At 35.1% G+C, this 21696-nt stretch overlaps 4 protein-coding genes across 4 annotated transcripts in view; all 4 read left to right on the forward strand.

Annotated features, from left to right (window-relative positions):
• The first annotated feature begins 237 nt into the window (after positions 1–237).
• LOC108576617 (odorant receptor 67c-like) lies at positions 238–9443 on the forward strand. Its single transcript, XM_017939639.1, has 7 exons — positions 238–292; positions 1176–1439; positions 1754–2204; positions 8579–8678; positions 8779–8901; positions 8962–9117; positions 9369–9443. Exons 1-7 carry the CDS (start codon positions 238–240, stop codon positions 9441–9443), a joined length of 1224 nt encoding a protein of 407 aa, XP_017795128.1.
• Positions 9444–10723: 1280 nt separating this feature from the next.
• Positions 10724–11558, forward strand: LOC108576620. The gene is made up of 4 exons (XM_017939642.1): positions 10724–10900; positions 10976–11087; positions 11159–11312; positions 11414–11558. The coding sequence occupies exons 1-4, from the start codon at positions 10724–10726 to the stop codon at positions 11556–11558; spliced, it is 588 nt and encodes a 195-aa protein (XP_017795131.1).
• A 1234-nt stretch (positions 11559–12792) lies between these two features.
• LOC108576619 (proteasome subunit alpha type-3) lies at positions 12793–13940 on the forward strand. Its single transcript, XM_017939641.1, has 4 exons — positions 12793–12887; positions 12977–13059; positions 13143–13534; positions 13615–13940. Exons 1-4 carry the CDS (start codon positions 12867–12869, stop codon positions 13881–13883), a joined length of 765 nt encoding a protein of 254 aa, XP_017795130.1. The 5' UTR covers positions 12793–12866; the 3' UTR covers positions 13884–13940.
• A 1132-nt stretch (positions 13941–15072) lies between these two features.
• The window catches only part of LOC108576618 (rhodopsin-like), a 34691-nt gene continuing 28067 nt past the window's right edge, over positions 15073–21696 (forward strand). Inside the window, exon 1 of the mRNA XM_017939640.1 lies at positions 15073–15270. Within this exon, the coding sequence (XP_017795129.1) occupies positions 15073–15270 (198 nt within the window). The remainder of the gene's footprint in view (positions 15271–21696) is intronic.

The raw sequence follows: 21696 nt of genomic DNA on the forward strand, positions 1-21696 counted from the left end.
GGTGAATATAACGCCAGTTCAAGACAGAATAGTACGTTTCCTCAACGAGGAATTCTCAACGAGGTTATGAATAATTACGTATGAATATTTGTAACAGCCACACTAATATTAGCTTCCATTCAAGCGTATACTTGAGAACTGTGAACTTCACATTCGTGAATAATTGATATCTCGATGCACACTCTTAATGCACAAGGAGAGCATGCGCTGAGAAAACTGTTGGAATAGCTTTTAAATATGAGAAAAGGTGAATTCAGTCACGGAAAAGAGGCCTCGATGGATGTTCAACCAGGTGAATTTTTATCAAACAAAAATTTCTTTATATGTACAAGGTGCGCAGGAAAGTTATGTATCAATAGGCGCGAGGTGATTCCTTATGAAATATTTAAAAAAATATATAGAATAAAATTTTTTCATCCGAGTTTTAGTTTTGGGGAAAATCGGGGTTGAAAATTCGTTGTGTATACTGCCGCTCGAAAGTTTGGAGCATGTTGTGAGTTCGAAACAAATAAAGTTTCCCTTAAGTAAGTAAATGTTTTATTGAAAATATTATTGTTAGTGAAACAGTACCCATCATCATTATTTTGTACTTATTTATTAGAAAAACAATACAAATTTAGGAAAGTGTTTTTTGGGGGCGAAATACGACCGCTTCACATAATTTTATTATTCTGGAAATTAATTTTTCAATTCTTTCCGGTTTAGTATTCCTCCAAGCTTCTTACAAATATTTCTACAGATCTGCTTTAGATGTTGGGCATTTATTTTATATTTCTGTCCAGTTCATCCCATAAGAGCTCAGTCGGATTATAATTTCAGTTTCAATCTTACATCATACTTGTGTATGCAAAATTTATTGCACATGTTTGTATGAAAAGGCTTTTGTCTGAATAACGAATAGTGCTCCAAACTTTTGAGCGGCAGTGTACGTTTGCACAAAGACACCAGTTTCAATAATTTCTTAATTGATACAATAAAATATTATTGAAAAAATGGCTTTTTTTTTTAATTTATAACCTAGTAACTCGTAAACGTCGTGAAGACATTGTACACAAACTCAATGATCTTTCAGTGTCTTACAATGAGCTGAAAAATTATAATTTTTCAAATAGAGACTTCTATTCGTAAATTGAAAAAAATATTGAAGTTTTATTTTTAATGTTTTATAATGATAGATTTGAAGTATGTGTACGGTTGGAACCATTACACCATGAGGTTCATGGGAATCTGGCCAGAGGAAAGAAAATGGAACCAACCATCGAGTTACCTAGCTCTAATACCAGTTCTCATGATGTTTCTCTTCGTTTGTGTCCCACAAACGATCAATCTTTCATTCATCTGGGGTGATTTTAATTTAGTGGTAGAGAATCTATCCATGGGTAACATAACAATCACTATTTCCCTTCTGAAGACCATCGCTTTTTGGATCAACGGCAAACGTAAATATCATATACGAACAAATACTACTTAACTTCAATTTAATTCAAAATAAACTTATAAATATACAATGAATAAAAAAAAAAAAAGGGAAAAAAGAAGAAAGAAAATCCACAAATTTTTCAGCCAAGAACAAATTAAAAAATTTCATATTCCAATTTTTCCTATCAAAATATCACATTTCTATATTTTAAATTAAATAAAATTCAATTCCAGCACTGTTTACAAGATAAGCTTCTATTGAATGAAAAAAATATTATTAAGAAATTGCCTAATCGTAAGACATAATGTAACCGTCACTTTCTTCATTTCCAAGCACTGAAATCTCTGCTGAAATGCATGGCCGACGATTGGAGCACAGTATCGAAAAAAGATGATCTAGACACCATGAGTAACATCGCAAGGATCACCAGAAAGACTATAATAAGCAGCACAGTGTTATGTCACATTGTGGTCATCACTTATATATTTCTACGATTCCTCACCAGGAAGTACAGCGGCACCAGACTACTCTTCCGTGCTTATTTCCCTTACGACAGCGATGTCAGTCCAAATTACGAATTTACAGTGATTGCTCAAATCATAGCTGCTTTTTATGCAGCCACCACATACACAGCCGTCGATACTTTCATTGTAATGTTAATTCTGCACGTTTGTGGACAACTTTCGAATTTGAGAAACGAATTCGGTAAGCTTCAAGCATGCGATAAAGTAACATTACAGGCGAAGTTGGGGAAAATCGTGCAGAAACACGAATATCTTAACAGGTTCGTATCATTGCACTGGAAATATTTATTTGTGAAAATTTCTTTTACATTCTGCTGATGTTGAGAAAAATTTATTTGAATTTTGACGATGTTGAGAATTTTTCGATGAATTTTATTGACAAAGATTTATTTGTATTTTGCTGATGTTGTGAATTTTTCGATGAATTTTATTGATAAAAATCTATTTGCATTGTGCTGATGTTGTGAATTTTTCAATGAATTTTATTAGGAAACATTGATTTGCATTTTGATGATGTTGAAAATTTTTCAATGAATTTTATTAAGAAAAACTGATTTGCATTGTGCTGATGTGAATTTTTCGATGAATTTTATTGACAAAAATTTATTTGTATTTTGCTGATGTTGAGAATTGTCGAAAAAATGCGAAGGCTTCCGCGTCTAAATATCAATGGGTCCTCTATGACCGACGCCGACGCTAACGCGGCTTTGTTTATAGGTAACGTCTTGATTCCGGTCAAGAAAAGTGAGACACGTGCGACGTTCATATACATAAGTATATATATGCATATTTTAAATACTGTAAATACAACTTTTGTTAAGTACAAGTGTTATGGGCCCAGTGTACAAATAAATAAATGATAATTAAATAAACATGAGAACGCTGAAACGAAAAAAGAGAGGAAAAGAAAAATAGCCTCGTTGAATCCGAGACAGATTCAGAAGCCTGGAGAGAAAAATTACGAATCGTGGAAAATCCAAATAAGAAGTCTCTTAGTACATATGTATGTATATAACGAACTGTGGTCCTGCATGAATGAAAGTGAGACAAAAACCGAACAAAATACACTTGACAAAGAAGGACTTGATTTTATTAAGTGTAGAGGAAAATCAGCTGAACCATGTTAAAAGAGCTGAAACATCGAGTGAGGCTTGGGAATCCTGAGAAAGATTGCATGAGTCCAGAGGTCCTGCACTTTATAAACAGTTATATAGAGTAAAGAAAAAACCGCATCAAACGATGACGCAGTATATTAGCAACTTCTAACACAAAACCGAGCAGCTTGAAGAAGTAGGGATAAAAATTCCAGGCGAATTGGTGTCGGCAATGTTGCTGAGCTCGACACCGACAGAGTACGAAAACTTTGCAATCGCCATCGAGTCACGTGACGAGATGCCGAAGCTCGAGTCCTTGAAAATAAAGCTCATAGAAGAGGAAACGAGAAGAGGAGACTATGATGATGCAGCAAACAGAGATCCGGATTACGATCATGCATTTGTGACTAAAAAGAAATTTAATAAAAATATGGAAAACGATGCGACGACAGCCATTGCTTTCAACAATTATTGCAAAAATGCGAATACATACTTGGTATTTGGATAATGGAGCAATCATGCGTATGAGCAATGAAAAGAATAAATTCACAGACATTAGTGGCCATTACACTAAAACTTTTACAGCAACTGAACAGAGTGTAAATTCATGTCCAAAGAACGCTTGTTCAGTTATTAAACCTAGAATAGATTCATACCGACACATTGATAAGAGGAAGTGTCGGAAAAATGCGAAAACTCCCGCCTCTAAATAGATATCAATGGGTCTTAATATGACCGACGCCAACGCAGCTTTGGCTATGGGTGGCGTCTTGATTCCGACCAAGAAAAGTGAGACACATGCAACGTAGGACATTTGAGCCGTTTATTTTGATAGTGGTGTAAGTACATTTTCCTAAATATTGAGATATTTAAGGGTTCGCGTTTTAATCGACTTAAAAATATTAACGATCACTAGTAGTCTCACTTTATGTTTTTGTGGTGACAAATATTGAAACTTTTGAGGTATATAAAATATATCGGAATTGCTTTGAAAGGGTTTTAACACGTTGACTGCCACGCCGAAATCGCATTAGACGAAAGTATTTTTTTTATTCTAAGCATATAATGGCAAAATAATAATAAATATGGTTGTATAAGACAACATTCTTACCCATGGGGCATTATTCTAAGCATATAATGGCAAAATAATAATAAATATGGTTGTATAAGACAGCATTCTTACCCATGGGGCGTTTATCTCTCTGGTGGCCACGGGTGGCCAACGTGGCGCCTTGGTGCACCCGATGACGCTTGATAACTATTTTGGGATATTTATTTACACCAGGGCCATCCAATATATCTAACCGAAGAAAATTACGGCATGAGATGCGAAAAAAGGAAGGGCCGGCATACCTGGTGCGAAAATTTTGCAAAGAATGTTATGAAAAAAATTTTGCAAGTTTTGGAACAAAGCTTGGTAAAAATCGGACCAAAAAGGTTACCACATACTGCCCAGATTGTATCGATCAGCCGCATCTATGTTTGAAATGCTTTAATACAATACACCGGTAGATAGAAGATTTGATAAAAATTAATCTCTCATTTTTGATCTTCTAGTAAAAATTTTGAATTGTCGAATAGTGCATATTTTATTTCAAAGTATTCTCTAATCAGCGATGATGTTCAAAATTCGTTAACTGTCAATGTTCATTCAACTTTTACAATTATAAACATTTGAAGCACTCCGGTCACCGATGACCACCGTGGCAGTCAACGTGTTAATGGATTGAGGATTGTGCGTGTAACTGGGTTGCTTAGTAGCCACACAGTCAGTTCTTTTAAAATTTTTATTGAATAGCTGGCTCGCGAGGTTCACACTTGACTGCCCACTGACTGCTTTCCAGTCACCTCGCGAGTTTCTTCCTAACCATCTTCTTTTTCCTGATTGGTTACCCCCAACGTATTGGTTGTAACCAATCAGGAATTTTGTCCTTAACCCGCCGCTAGTCCTTTGCGCGCTTTTTCCAGGACCGCGGCGAATTACGGCGAATTATGGTGGGGGCGTATTGTCCGCTGTAGCGCATTTGGCAACGCGGAGGATTTTCCTCCAGGTCCGGTACTTTGAGACATGTGGCCTGGGCCTCTAGACCCGTACGCGGACCTTTCGGCAACCCTTGGTTTATGACATGATAAATTGCTATTGAGGCCGTTGGTGAAAGTTTCTACGAAAACATGCATTGTTAGATTTACTAAACATTAAGCAGACTAAAACGGTTTTCTCAAAAATAGCTTTGCTAGCGCTCACGTCATAAACCGTGTTTGTCGTCCGCGCGGCAAATGCTTGCTTCTGCACTACAGCTGGCCGCCATAGCGTGAAGAAAAATTGGGACTTTGTGACCACAAATGGACCTACACCACTATCAAAATTGTCAAATTTTCAATAATGTCACTTAAATCATATTTAATTGCTTAGAATTCAAGGTTTTTCCAAAACACTATATTATATTTTCAAAAATTTTAATCTTTTATTTCACTGATATCTTTATATTTAGCTGAGGTTATGGGTATAAAAGTTTTGTATACAGGTGATAATTTTATGTTTTTAAAATGTTTTGGTCTATGATATATCATGGTAAAATTTAATAATATGTTTTACGTGCAATTCATACATAATCTCGATATTTTTAAAAATGGACTTACACCACTATCAAAATAAACGGCTCATATATACATATTTTAAATACTTTAAATAGAACTTTGGTTAAATACGAAAAGTTCTCCATTTATTATAACCCAACAAGAATTTTTCGATGAATTTTGTTGAGAAAAATTTATTAGCATTTTGCTGATGTGAATTTTTCAATGAATTTTATTGAGAAAAATTTATTCTCTTCAACTACATTTGGACTCATAACCTTTTCCCTACCAGATGGAGGGAAACTGTAATTATTCCCAGCTTGAAACCAGGAAAAAACCTAACCTAGCCCAACAGCTATCGGCCAATCGTCTCTAACCGGCTCTAAACCAACGCAATCTGCAAATTAATGAAGAAAGTTGTCAACCTCAAACTTCGGTGGTTCATAGAAGAAAGACTTTTAAGCTCCAAATACCAAAGCGGCTTCCGACAGTTCCACTCCACCTATGATCATCTCATAAACCTTGAGATAACCATGTGTGACGCCAACAAACAGTACGCAACTGCAGTATGTTTTGATATTGAAAAAGCCTATGATATGGTCTGGAGAAACCGAACTCTAATAATCCTACAAAAATACGACCTCAAAAGAAATATCTTTAACTTCATCAGTAACTTCCTATCCATTAGAACCATCAAAGTACGAGCCAATAACACCATTTCCTCTTCCAGAATCCTGGACAGTGGCCTGCCCCAAGGATCTGTTCTAAGCGTATCCCTACTTCTGATTGCTATAAATTACATTTTGGACAACATAATAAACCCGGTCAAAGGACTCCTATTCGCTGACGACCTAACCTTAATTTGCAAAGGAAGAAACCTCCACACTATTCAGACACAACTTCAAGAAGCACTGAACAAACTGCAAGAATGAACTCACTTCAGACTTTAAATTCTCCAGTACCAAATCGAAAATAATTACTTTCAACAGAAATTGAACCCCCATAAGCATTAAACTAACGCTCAATAACCAAGCACTACGGAAAACATCCTCTATCAAGCTACTAGGACTAACCTTTGGCTCTCAACTGACGTGGAAACCCCACATCGTCAAACTAAAAACCCTGCTACTAATCTACAAAACAATAATGAAATCTAAACTCGACTACGGATCAATCGTCTACAGTCTGCAAACTCCAATATATGTATTAAAGAAACTGGATTCTATACATACATAATAATGCACTTAGAATAGCAATCGACGCCTTTCGAACCAGCTCAATAAATGATATCCTCAGTGAAGCATCTGAACCTCCACAACAGATCGTAAGAAAATATTTAAGCATTAAATTTGCAATCAAAATCGCTTCTTCTCCGCAAAATCCCGTTTATATACCAAACCATCTTCAAACCAAACACCTGAAACGCCTTTGCATCTCAAAAAACGAACTCACCCAAGTGCCCACCACTGTGCCAGATATTTTTACAAACTGGTTTTAAAAGATGATTGTGCGTAAGACGAACCGGTAGAATTTCATATTAAATTCATTTTAAATAAATATATACATTCCCCTCCAGCAAAATTAAGGTAAAGTGCCCTTTGTCACAAGCCAGCCATTCATATGTATATATGTATAGACAGCTCCAAGCACAAAACGGCTTTGGATATGCATTAATCTGTGACCAACTGGCAATAAAAAATAAACTCCGCCAAGAAACACCTATCCTTGTCTGCGAGCTTATTGCGCTAAGCCACGCCATTACTCTCACCACTACTGATCAAAGCAAAAAGTTTGCTATCTTTTGTGACTCCATAAAAGCCATCTCATTAATCCAAAACCAATGGGCAAACGACCATATCATTCAAGAATACCAAACATCATATGCCAAATCTATCCAAAGAAATTATCTGGATCCTCTCTCACGTGAGCATCGCAGAGAACGATAGTGCAGACAAAGCAGCCAACTCATCAACCCCTAACCACTATAACAATAACCTACACTCCGAAACTTTACTTTTTAACCTAAAACACGAAATAGAAGAAAATTGGAATACAACATGGAACTACTTACCTAGCTAAACCTCGACTAACAACTACTTCAAAGGACTTCTTTAAGAAGACTACCGATCGTATCCTACCAAGACGTGATCAAGTCGTCATCTCAAGGATAAAAATTGGCCACGCAAAATTTACCCACTGGTACCTTCTCAACAGAGACAAATTCCCGATATGTGAACAGTGCAAAATTCATCTGACAGTGGAGCACATCATCATCCACTACACCAGATACAAAATTCAATGTAAGACCCACCTTATGTGACAATCTGAGGGACCACAAATCGATTCAGAACTTACTGAACTATCTAAAGCATACCATAATGTACAACAAACTGTGAACCTAAACATTAAGTCGCTAATCAGCCATATACATATGTACGTGGTTGATGCGACCTTAAATAACTACAAAAAAAACATTTATTTGCATTTTGCTGATATTGAAAATTTTTCAATGAATTTTATTAAGAAAAATTGATTTGCATTTTGCTGATGTTGTGACTTTTTCATTGAATTTTATTGAGAAAAATTTATTTGTATTTTGCAGATGTTGAGAATTTTTCGATAAATTTTATTGAGAAAAATTGATTTGCATTTTGATGATGTTGAAAATTTATCAATAAATTTTATTAAGAAAAATTTATTTGCATTTTGCGAATGTTGAGAATTTTTCGACGAGTTTTGAACGATCTAACGATAATCAGAGCGATATGAATTAGAAAGTGAAGCTGTGAATTATTCAAAAGTGAAACACGAAATATTCTTCTTCACTTTGGTTTTCGACTTTCTTTATTTTATGTATTCTTCGGTATTTATAATTGACAGAGGCTAGTAGATGAGCTGTGAGAGGAACACAGATCTCAGATTATTTCGTGAAAATTATTAATTGCATCGTATGCGTGTCTAAGGTTCGCAGAAACGATAGAGCGTTGTTTCAATATGATGCTTCTGATTCAGATGCTCGGTTGTACCGTTCAGCTATGCTTCCAGTGTTTCCAAGCAGTCATGGTACGAAAAGTATACGTCTCTTACGAAATTTATAGAAAACTAAAAAAAAAAAAATGATAATAATCCAAATATCATATTTTTCACGAATTTTGATTTGTAGTCAATTGACGAGGAAATAGATGAAAACATGATTTTCCAAATTCTCTTTTTGCTGTTCTACGTGGTTTACGTGATGCTACAATTATTCTTGTATTGTTACGTGGGTGAAAGGCTTTCCGTTGAGGTAAATGATAATGTTAATACTTTTATTGCAAGTTGTCATTAAAAATTCTTCACTTTTCAGAGCGTTGAAATAGCTAACGCGGCATACGATTCTGAATGGTACAATTTGTCTCCGAAAAATGCAAAGTTGCTACTAATTATCATGCGACGAGCCAGGTTACCTCTACAAATCACTGCAGGTAGATTTGCTACTTTCACTCTGATGCTGTATTCACAGGTAAGTACAATTTTATTATACTAAACTTTACGAGTATTACAAATTGCACGATGCAATTTGACAATAAAATGTTTCGATTGATCTATTAAAAAAGAAGTATCTGTGAAGAAATAAATAAATTTTCCTCGTGACTCTAAACTGAAGAATACTTTTACATTTCTTTCTTTCTGGTAAAACACGCGTATAAAAATATTTATTACGAATCATAAATTGTAATAAAATGATTAACTTGAAAATATTTACTTTTGTAGATTTTAAAAACCTCGGTGGGAAAAGGTTATGTTTCTGTTCTATACGCAATGAAATATAAAGAGACGACTCTGTGATTATTGAGAAATTTTCCTCTATCGAAATAAAAAATATTTTATTGCGGTCAAGTCTCGTTGAAATTCGTCACAAACGATAAATTACACCTTCGTAGAATAAGAAATTCAAGGGTAGGAGCACACGACGAAAAGTTAAACAAGATCGAAAACGATGAAATCATTAAGTATTAAGAAGATTCTACGAGAAAGCTCGAAGATAGTATTTTTTTTCTTCCCTCCGTTCCCTCTTTTCTAAGAACTTTGGGTGCATACTTGAACAGCTTTAAGCTCATTTGTAGTCGATTGCTTATGGACGAGTCGCAGACACGCCATCAATGAATATTTTATCAGGCCTATGTCCACGAACCGTCAATTCTTCCTATAGACGCGCACAAATTGTCACAAATGTTATAGGTACTGTTGCTCACTTATCATCATCAATTATGCGATCTTTCCAAAACGAACCCTCGAAAGTGGCAATTTAAATATTTACAACACTTGCTATTTGATTCTATGTAACAATTGAAAATTGCTAATATTTTCATTTAAAGCTTTACATTTTCAGAACATATAAATTATTCATCGTTGAAGATTGAAGTATTATTTATTAACTTAATTTTCTTTCAATTATCACTTTTCAAAATACCTGTGATAAAAGTCGACAAAAAATTGTGAAAGACAAATTTCAAAAGACAGAGAAATTCCAACTAAAGAAAATTTGAACCAACAAAATTCCACTGTGACTTAAAAATGGCAATCAACACGTTGATAAAGATTCTCGTCTAAAAAGGTCACGTTGAATTTTTTCTAATTAGCGAAGAAAAGTTTAGGAGCGCTGCTAATCGTTACCAATGCATCGCGACTCCTCATCGAGTAAAAGTTCCCGAGCTTTCACCGCTTATTTCCGTCAACGTGGTCGAAGGAAAGTCCAACGGAGATCCTTGCTAATAATCGTTATTAACAATCGTGCATGCGTCACAATGGGAGAAAACAAAGAGACACTGGCCACCGTCTGCTTTGATGCACACAGATAAAAACGAACAGGCTTTACGGTTTGCTGGTAAAGTAAAATGCCTCCTTATAAAAATCACTGTCCTCATCGGCTGCGATGTCACTCTGATTCCTCGCGTCGAGAAACACGCGACTTTCCTCTACCGTATCAGCTCGTCTCTTATTATAAATTAATTTTCACACGATGGACCGTTTTATTTAAACAGATCGTGCAAAAAGTTTGCAGCTTAATAAAGAAAAGAGTTAATTTTTTTTGTCGTTTGTGGTGAAGATTGTTGAATTAGCAGAGGATGATGCTGAGCGGGAGGATTTTGATTCTTGTGGGGTTGGTGAGTTATGGAGTTCTTGCGAGAAACGCGGACGACAATCGGGATTTACACAAGGAGACGAGTACCAAGAAGTACGGTGGTTCTATGTTGATGGAGATCGCGAAGGAACTTGTACAAAGATCGTCAACTAATAGTCAGGTAAGTGGTGACAAGATTTAGAATAAATTTTCGAATAAATTGTCAGAATAACTTGAGATAAATGGAATGCTACAGGTACTGAATTTAAATTTGTCAAATTTGTTGCTACTTCTGGTACTAAAAGCAGTCGTGTTTGGAGCAGGATATTTAGGAAACCATGGCTACAAAGGACGTGAATTAGATGAAGGTTTCTTTCTTTATGATTACCTTAATTTTGTGTTATATTTTGAATCAACAAAAGGAACGATTTCTTTGCAGAAAATTTGGTATCTGAAGGAGAGGTTACACTGGCACTGGGATACCTAATGGGAGATACGTGCCTCTATAGAGCAGCCTGTGAAGAACCTCATGTAGCGAAAGAATACCTGGGAGCCGCAGAAATGATCATCGAAACGATGAAATTGCTACCCCAGTACGTAACTACGTAATTTCTATTTTGTTGCGTAAGGATTAATTTTTTCGAGCATATACAGTCACTTTTATATAACTGAATATTTAATTTTTTCTTTTTAGAAGTTCGCCAGTTGAAGGGAAATACAAACAAACAATAGGGGAATTCAGCAAAGCCATCGAATACGGCATTAAGAATAGCTGTCCGCCTGAATATACCTGCAAGAAGGAGAATATTAAGAATTTTTTGCGAGAAGAAAGGAAATGACCGTAAACATATTTTAATTTTGTTTTCAGTACTCTTACAGAAGTTGTAGTATTAATTGAGTTATCTTTTTATTCGCACACACCTTCTCTCCTTTGTTTTATTAATTTTAAAATTTCTTTTTCACCGCTCTTTTAATTACTTTCTTTTTACTTGAAGTGTTTTAATTTTTTTTTTAAATAGTAATGGTGACCACTATTGGGTACCTGTTTGTCCATTTGAAAATAGAACTATCGCGCGAGTTGCTCTCGAGAGACCAATTTATCAGGGTACTCATACACACTGTATTGAGAGCGCGCAGGTAGAGAGCTGGATATACACAATTTGAGAGTACTCTCGAAGAGCAACTATCGTGAAAAATCTCTCAGATGAACACGTACCCTAATATTACAGCAATGGATATATTTTATTTAGGTAATTTTTAGAAGAAAAAAATTTGTGAAGAAGCAACCTGAGAATCGAACTCGAGACCGTTGGATTATGAGACAATTGTCGTACCCACTGAGTAAATCACTTTGTTCATATATACAGCCTTCTAACACTAATTTCTAGTCAAAGTTCCATTCTATGATTTTAATTATCCCAATCCAACAATTCTTATTCTCTTCACATACTACAAAATATCCCTTACTATCCCTTGACTACCTTTTTTTTTTTCAAACTTTATAGGTTATTTCAAGATATAAATGTCATAAAAGCATGTTTAAGATGTATTCGGAGGGTACTTATGTATTTACATTGTACAACTACGCCTTTTATGATCAAGATTTTATTACTTAATTCTATTTAAATACCCATGCAACTTACTCATTATATATTTTTGATATATTAACAAGAGTCTTACCTGTTTTTCCATCTTCTGTCCTCCGAAGTTAACAACAATCCTTCTACGTAACGTCGACCTTGTACCCCCTACGCCATGTTAGTGTTCTTTGACAGCCTGTTCCTATAAATAGTAGAAATGTTGAAAAATAAAGTAATATACATCAAGTCTGAAGAAGAAATCTTAATCTGAAGTGTAATAAAATGTTCGATTGAAATGTTAAACATTATGTTACCTGTTTTCTTTCTATGTTATTTCGTGATTACATCAAAGACACTACGCGTAAACATTGCGAACGTTTGAATAATATTGAAAACTTCCCGAGTCGTCGTCAGATGTCAGACCGTCGGTTCGACACCTAACCTAACCTGCAAACACACGGCGCTGACGATCAATTATTGATTTTCGCCTATTCATGCCATTCGAGCATATAAACAATTTTTGCCTCTAAAAGTATTACCACATTTATATTTACGAGTGAGTGAAAAATGAGTTCCATAGGTACAGGGGTAAATATCTTGCGTATTAATTTAAACGAAACTACAGAAAACTGGTGATTATGAACGATAATGAAATCTAACCTCTTTGTGATTTGCAGTATGACTTGTCCGCTTCTCAATTTTCACCGGACGGACGCGTATTTCAAGTGGAATACGCACAGAAAGCCGTTGAAAACGGCGGGTAGGTAACATTTTCTCAGTAACTTCGGTATTCCTTTTAAAGTTTCATTTATACATTTGCAAATTATTTCGTTTCACTTACAGAACAGTCATAGGATTACGAGGAAAGGATGGCATTGTATTTGCTGTCGAAAAGATTGTTACGTCAAAGCTCTTTGAGCCTGGTACAAACAAAAGAATATTCAATGTAGACAAGCACGTTGGTATTGCTGTTTCTGGCCTGATTTCTGATGCTGCACAAATCGTAGAGATCTCTATGTCTGAAGCATCGAGCTATAAGTCCCAATATGGAGTTGGTATCCCTTTGAAATACCTAAATGAAAGAGTTTCCATGTACATGCATGCTTATACTCTGTATTCAGCAGTGAGGCCTTACGGCTGCTCTGTAATTCTTGGTGCTTATGAACATGACGGACCAGCCATGTATATGATAGATCCATCTGGAGTTTCTCATGGATATTACGGTTGTGCTATTGGTAAAAATTCATCTATATGTGACTATTTCTCCAATATCTTTAGTATTTTCTATTATTCACTGAAAAATGTCATTATATAGGTAAAGCAAAACAGTCTGCGAAGACAGAAATAGAAAAGTTGAAGTTGTCAGATATGACCTGCCATGATTTAGTAAAGGAAGCCGCACGTATAATCTATCTTGTTCACGATGAATTGAAGGACAAACAGTTTGAGTTGGAAATGAGCTGGGTAGGTGAGCATACTAACGGAAGGCACGAGCGTATTCCAGCGGATGTAAAGGCCGAGGCTGAGGCTAAAGCGAAACAAGCAATGGCGGAAGATTCAGACAGTGATACGGAGGACATGTAAATAGTCCTAAAGATACTTTTTATATTGTAAGTTACGATTTTAAGTTACCCAAGTACTGCTGCTACAAAATTACTTTCACAATGATTGAGACAAATAAAGAATACTGTCTGTTGTTTATAAAATTCCAAAAAATGTATCCTTTCTTTAACGCCCTTCGTTGATATATGAAAAATCGTTACGACATTTTTCTGCCAATTACCAGGTGATGTAACTTTTTAATCCTTCAGAGAAAAATTCCATTTCATTCTTACGTCGTTATACCTCGTCACGCCCGTTTATTTAACGCCAGTCGCGCGGCTATTTGGAGGACCGTTGTAATCCACGATTAATGAGTATGATCCCCTGCGCCATTAACAGGATTTAGACTCTCCACTCATCGACTAACGATCGAGTGTGATCGACTCGAATTGATACCAAATGTAACAAAATCAATTCCCAGTATGCATTTTATAACCTGAAAAGCAAACAATTCCTAATAAAATCCCATTGCAATCCATTGTTACGTCATATCCATTAAAAAGAAACCTTAGTGACAAATAAATAAGTTTCTCTTATGATTCCAATTCACCATACTATAAACAATTCACTGTACTACAAATAAAGTTCATGCCCATATTCCGCAATTTACAATTTCAAACTATACACTACCTAACAAGATTTCCGTCTCATCTGAACCACCACTATCTACCTATTCTCAAAGGAATCTATCTCCATCATATAAAGCCACCGAATCCAACAAAGGTCCAGAGGTTAAAACAACGCGGCCACGTGGTCCCCCGGCGCTAATAAAATCACAGGGGCGGCTATAGTGGGGGGCGAACGGGGTTTCACGGTGATCTCGCGCATGCTGTTTCTCTGCATTGGCGAAAGGGTTGGTTTCTGCCCGGCAGCCACGACTGGTAGAGTATACGTGCAGCCAGAGGAGAGAGGGTAGTTTCGGCCGGGCTTTATATAAGGGTAGGTAGACTTTGAAACTTCGCCACACTGCTTTTGATTCATGCATACTGTTCTCCTTTGAGTGCTTTCGAGCAAACAAAATAAAAAAAAAAAAGGAGAACAAACACAATATCGCTGGATATAATCGACGCGTTTGCCACGTGGTGCTTTTCTTTCGAATTTTCCTTTTCTTTTCTTTTTTTTTTGGTTTTTCGTGATATACAGAAAAAGGATAAATAGTGCATCGAGAAGAATGTCTTTGAATCGTAGCACCGTGGACGATGTGGTCCACGAGGATCAGATCAGTCCAGCGGTGTACGTTGGTGCAGCGATCGCGCTTGGATTTATCGGGTTCTTCGGGTTCACCATGAACCTCGTGGTCGCGATCGTGATCGTCAAGGACGCTCAGATACTCTGGACTCCCGTGAACGTGATCCTCGTCAATCTTGTAGTAAGTGGTTGCATGCATGAATATGGAAATTGTGAACGGAGTGGAGGAAGCAAGGTTCTTCGATGTTGCACTTTCTTTGATAGGATTTTTTTAAGATGAATTAGAAATTGGTGTTGCTATTAGTTAGAAGTTGGACAAGGATCTGGTGTATTGGAAGTCGGTGGTAATTTCATCAGATCTTATCTTCATGTGAATGGAAATGTCGAGAGATTTCAATTTATTTTTTAAACTTTCCTACGTATCCTAGATTTCGATTTTTTTGTTCGTGCCAATTATCGTTGGATAAGGATCTGGAGTATTGGAAGTCGATGGTAATTTCATCAGTCTTATCAGATCTTATCTTCGTGTGAATGGAAATTTCGAGAGATTTCAATTTTTTTTTTAAACTTTCCTACGTATCCTAGATTTCGATTTTTTTGTTCATGTCAATTATTGTTGGATAAAGAGCTAGAGTATTGGAAGTCGGCGGTAATTTTTTTACAATTTCGAAAAGAAATTTGGAAAAGCGCTAATTGGTGAATGGAAAATTTGAGGAAAGTTTAGATACCCTAGATTTCGATTTTTCTAAACATAAATTGTAACTTTCTTTTATATTTTCACGATTCAGATTTGTACAAATCTATTTTTTTTTTTACTTTTTAAATTTTCAAAAGAAGAAACCGAAAATTCGTCTGGTGAAAGAAATCCAATCTTATCGCTTCCTTGTGCTTCAATTTCGTTTTGTCATTAAACACAAAAACATTTCTTTGGAATTTTTACCTTAGAAGAGTCATTATGCTATCAAATGCTTTAAAAACGGATAGACGCGAGCTTTCAAGTGATGTTACTACTTATTAACGCTTCATCGACATTTGATTCGCATTTTTCCTGAATCTTTGAGGAATCTTCCACAATTTTGCTGCAGCTTTTTGACAAGGGAGGAGATGAGACGTCGATAAGGGAAACGAAAGAACGTAATTCGAGAAATTATACGTAGTCAAGGATGAGAAGGGTTCACATACTTCAGCCACGAAAGCGACAGGAAGAAATTCGTTCGTGTTAGAAAAACGAGTCCACGCTTGAAACGGATCGCCGATAAACACTTGGAGATTTTGTGCTGGATCAGCCTGGTTCCTTCTCGAAAAGAAAGTGGACTTTAAGAGAGGATCGAAAGTTTAATTTCTAACGAGATCTTGTTTTTACAAATTTGGTTGCTCTTCAAGGTTGTATAAAAAACTTCGAATTTATGAGGTGATTTGGTTATGATTGAGAATTTAACTTGATCTGTATCACGATTTTTAATTCTACTTCAAAGTTATTCAAAATTAAACTATCATGCTTGGAATTGTAATTGCACTTCAAGTATAATGTACAGGATATTTTCTTAATTATGCTTGGTCTAATCTGAGGAGTTTATGCACGATATTCTCTCGTCGTGGTAGTCAGTTACTAATACAATTCTGAAACACTCTTTACAGTGTATTCGAACAAAGTGTGGAATAAATGAATCCCTTGCTTCATAATTCGAGTCACATTCCTGGCGTTAATTGTGGCAAACACGAATTGCATTCGTAATAAACTTTAACTTCAATACTAACTACAATTGCAATTTATGAAATTAACATCACGGTAACAAAAATTGTCTGTCGTTGAAGTAAAGTCGTAAAACAAGAGATTCGATTAACTCTGAATTAATTTCATTCAACGTACACTTCGAGCAAAATAAAAAAAGGTGGGTGCTGTATTTAGATTAACCTTGGAATACTAAAATTGATTTTTTTCTGACATTAATATTTACTATAAAATAAAAATAATGTTTGTGTTTTTTTTACTAACTTTATCAACACTAAAATTGTAAAATTTATTTATTTCCATTTCAAAACAGATTTTTAAGTACATATTTATTGAATCTAATGATATTTTTAAAGTGAAAGTACGAAGAGAAGAAAAATTTCGTTAGAGGACTGAATTTTCCATGTCAATATTCTAGAATTTTAAACAAGGGGTCAAAATTCCTTTACATTAGGTCGGTGGGTCGAGCGAAATTGCCGGGTCGATACCATATATTAAATTTTGTCCGATCATAAATATTTATACACAATAGTCAAGAAGAAGGAATTTTCTGCAGTCCACGTGTATTGAATAGCACAAAAAAACTCATAATACAATTGTTTCGACATTATTATCTGATGTGATGAGTAATCGGGATATTCGCGAGATATTTTCCTATAAGTTTAAACTTGGAAAAACTGCTGAAAATATGAAGGTTATGTAGATGTTAAGACACTTCAACGTTAGTGTGCAAAATGTAAGATGAGTGACTTTTCATTGGAAAGTGAACTAAGGAAAGGCCAGATAGGGCCTAGGATGATGACGATTTAAGAAAAATTATTGAAAACAATCCACGGTGAAGAATATGAAATTTCCTCAACAAAGTACCATTTTTTCAAACACCTGAACAATTTTTTAAACAAATAAATTACCAAGGAAAGGCCAGATAGGGCCTAGGATGATGACGATTTAAGAAAAATTGTTGAAAACAATCCACGGTGAAGAATATGAAATTTCCTCAACAAAGTACTATTTCTTCAAACACCTGAACAATTTTTTAAACAAATAAATTATTTTGAAATGAAGACACTGTAAAAGCAGCTTTCGAAGAATTTTTTCATTCAAAAACTAATGATTTTTATAAATTTAGAATTTAATCGCTGGGAAAAGGATATAGAATCATATAGAGCTGTTACTTCCTTGACCAGCTGGGCACCTGAATACTCGATACGTTTCACCCGAATATTCTGCTCGCCCGAGTATTGCCTTAAAACTTTAACAGTAATTCTGAATTATAACTGTATTTACAAGAAACACAAATAAATCATAATTGATGTCCACTAGTAGAAAACGCATGAAAAGAAATATCCTAGACTGACAAAAGTTGCTAAAATGTATTTACATACAAATATGTATTTTGTAGCTGGAAATATTGTCGTCTGAAAATGCTGATTCGTTGATATTTAGATTCAAAAATAAGGATATCTAATTAAAAAAATTCATTGTTTCATTGTCTTATTATTTGACACAAAAATATCAATTACACGAAATATCATAAACATTTGGGTAACACGAATAGAGTATTCGGGTGAATCGCGAAACAGGATATTTTTCTCATTTTCTACCCCGGTACACGATGCGACGGATCGAGTAGGACTCGCGTAATTTTCTTTATCTTGAGATAGACCCGGATAGTCAGTAGTTGCCCTAGAATCGTGTAAAAGTTATTTTGATTAAATTTATTACTTTTCAAAGAAACACAATTTACCTAAAGTTTTATTTAAAAACACGACGTTTCATATGCACTAAACCAGGCATTCTGTCTCCGAGTGAACGGCCGGACCAAATTACTAAATAAAATAAATTAATATTAAATGAATTAAAACAAGAACGACATAGCAATTTAATGCAAAGATGGAAGACAAACTTCGCTGAAATAGATTAGGGCCGGGGGTTGCACATACGTGCACTGAACCAATAGCACGTAAAATTACGTTTAAATAGGTTTCGATAAAACAATATCGAGGTTAAATTTGAATGGAGCATTGTCTAACCTCATCGTGGGTTTATTTCGCGTTCCATTCCAACTGGGTCACATTAGGTACGCGTTAGGAACGGACCACGCAACAATTTCAGCTGCGTTTGAATAATTTAAGCCCTTTCGGTGCCGAACGTCGCCACAACAGCCTCCGAGCACTTACGCTCACGGTAATTAATTTATTCACTCGTCGCTGTAAACGAGGAAAATATTTCCACGTCCAGCGTTTCTTACCTCCCGTTGCAGCGAATAAAGTGGCACCGGCAAATTCTACAATCTTGCTCTTGTGTGTTCTTTCATAGAGTGGATTGCTGTATTGCTTTACCTGTGTCTGATTGCTTTATACAACAAATAACAGAGAGCTAAAGATTGCCTATTTTACAGGAAACGAATTTCTAAATTTGCACTTGACTAATAATTGAATATTGATCGTAAAATTTCTTTAAATTCACTCTACTTTCGCATCCCTACTTTTGCATATCTCGCTGCTCGACACTGATGGTGGCGCAACTAAAAGAGCGTCAATTTTACAGGGGAAGAAGTTGGAAATTTGCATTTGACTAATAATTGAATATTGATCGCAGAATTTGTTTAAACTGACTCTACTTTTGCATCTACCCGGAATATGGATCACAGATTGCATATTCACCAACAAATTAAACAGAATATCAAATCAACCTTAATCAATCTTATATTTTACATCTTTCCTAACTACAAAAAAAAATTGAAAATGAATCAGTATCATTGAGAAAACATAGTTAACTTGATAACTGCTCCCTAGTTTGAAACTTACGAAGTTAGAAATGTGTCGTTTTGCATGATAAAAATACTGTACCTATGGAGCATCTATCTGTATAAAAAACATCAATATTGGCCTCTTTTTGAGTTAGTGTATTATCAAAGCAGCGAAATATACTTTTGGCTGCTACAAAGTGAAATGCCATGATCACACTTTCCTTTTTCCTTTAATTTAAAGTGTAGGTACTTGCTTCAGTCGATGGAAAAAGTTGATAATTTCTATGATTATTTTTTAAGAAGTGAAGTGTTTTTTTAGGTCGTAGTTTTGTGTGTATGTTTATTTGCATTTGGAGTGTATTTGGAAATTTTTTTGCGAAGAAAGAGTCAGTACTGAGAAAGACATAAAATGTTGAAATATTAGTGACCAATTTCATTGAAATCCGTTTACCGGTGCTCTAGTTATTCTCGAAATCAGTTTAAAAAGCACAGTTTCGAGAAGGATGCGTTTAAAGTTTTAGCAGGCCATGTTGACTTTCGCTTTAGGTAACAGAATTCAATTTTTGTAATATGATTTTCCTCTACATTATTTGTCAAATCTTTAACTTTGAGAAATTCAATTATTCGACGCAGAAAAATGGACAAAAAAATTTTCAATCCCTGATAATATTTAACCCTTTCTAAGGAGAGTACGACGCTCAATTTACTCTATTCGATGTTAACACTAAAACAACCGGAGTTAAATGTAGTATATTTTTTCCCTTCTGGTTTATTTAGGTATACTACATAAAGAACTTCGAAACTGGAAAGATTAATGGAAAATAAATTAGTACATAGTACAATTGTTTGCATATTTCAACAGAAGTCATCACATACTTGGCCAAAGGCATTTTAATCATCTCTGTAATTTAAAGTACGAAATCTGAAATCCGTCATTTTGACGGGTTTGGTTGTTCTAGCGTTAAAATCCGCTGTAGTGCAAGGGGTAATTATTAAAATATTTCGACAGGTAACGCAGGAATATGTGTAAAATATATTTTTCCCTTGTTTCTACTACTAATGTGACTAAATTAAGTCATAAAAGAGTGGAAAATTGTTATATTTCCTTAATATGTATAGTGAACAGTGAAAGGGTTAATATTTTCGTTTATTTTTCATCTATTCCTCCATTTATACACCTTGCATTTCCTTTTTCCTTTTGCCTCTAATCGTCCATTTTGATTGTCTCATTTTCTCATTAATTAATTTCACTCTATCGCGAAAGAAAGAATTTTCACTTTCGTGTCCTGTTAAGAGTCCATTCTTCAGGCTTTAATCCATGGCCTGACGCCACCGTGTTTCAGTCGTTCAATTATTCGTCGAAGTGGAACGGCGAAAACGATCGAAGTAGAATAGAGAAGCGTAGAATTTTTACGAAAACACAGGTTTACGCTGTGGAAACCACGAGCAAAATGATATTTTTCCGCGTCGTTTGCTTCGACTAGCACCGCAACGACACGCTTCTGTGTACCGTTGTGTTTTCGTTTAATATGGCCAAAAATGTTTCCAGTATCTCGTCGAAGAGAATCTCGGAGTCTCCCGATGGAAATTGAAAAATCATCCCGACTTCTTTCGGTGAATTTTTTCTTCTCTTGTCAGCTCGATGCTGTCGAAGGATGTCGGATTTATCGTTTCTCTTCGAAGAAATCCAGTCAATAATTTTACAATAGAATTTTTCTTTCTCAATTTTAAATATACTGCATCTGTTTGGTATCAATTTTTCGGCACCAATTTTGTTACTTAATTGAAATATACAGGGTGAGCCATGTAAAACAGGCCATCTAATTATATTCTCTACATACAGTGGCACGAGAAAATTTTTATACGTAATTTAAATGGTTTCAAAGGGTGAGTAATATGGAAGAAAAAATGTTTTTATAAATGCCATTTTTTCTGTTTTCTTTTTCTTTTAGGGTCACGTTTCTTTTAGGTGAATGTATATATATTTTTCTACTGTATGTTGTAGCAAACATTAATGTGACTCTAAAATTTTTAATATTTTAAATCATATGTGAAACTTCCTTTCATTTTTTGACATTTCTTCTATCTTATTCACCCTTTGAAACCATTTGAATTACGTACAA

This window comes from Habropoda laboriosa, unplaced genomic scaffold (assembly GCF_001263275.1).
Source record: "Habropoda laboriosa isolate 0110345459 unplaced genomic scaffold, ASM126327v1 scaffold473, whole genome shotgun sequence".
Classification (NCBI taxonomy): Eukaryota; Metazoa; Arthropoda; class Insecta; order Hymenoptera; family Apidae; genus Habropoda; species Habropoda laboriosa.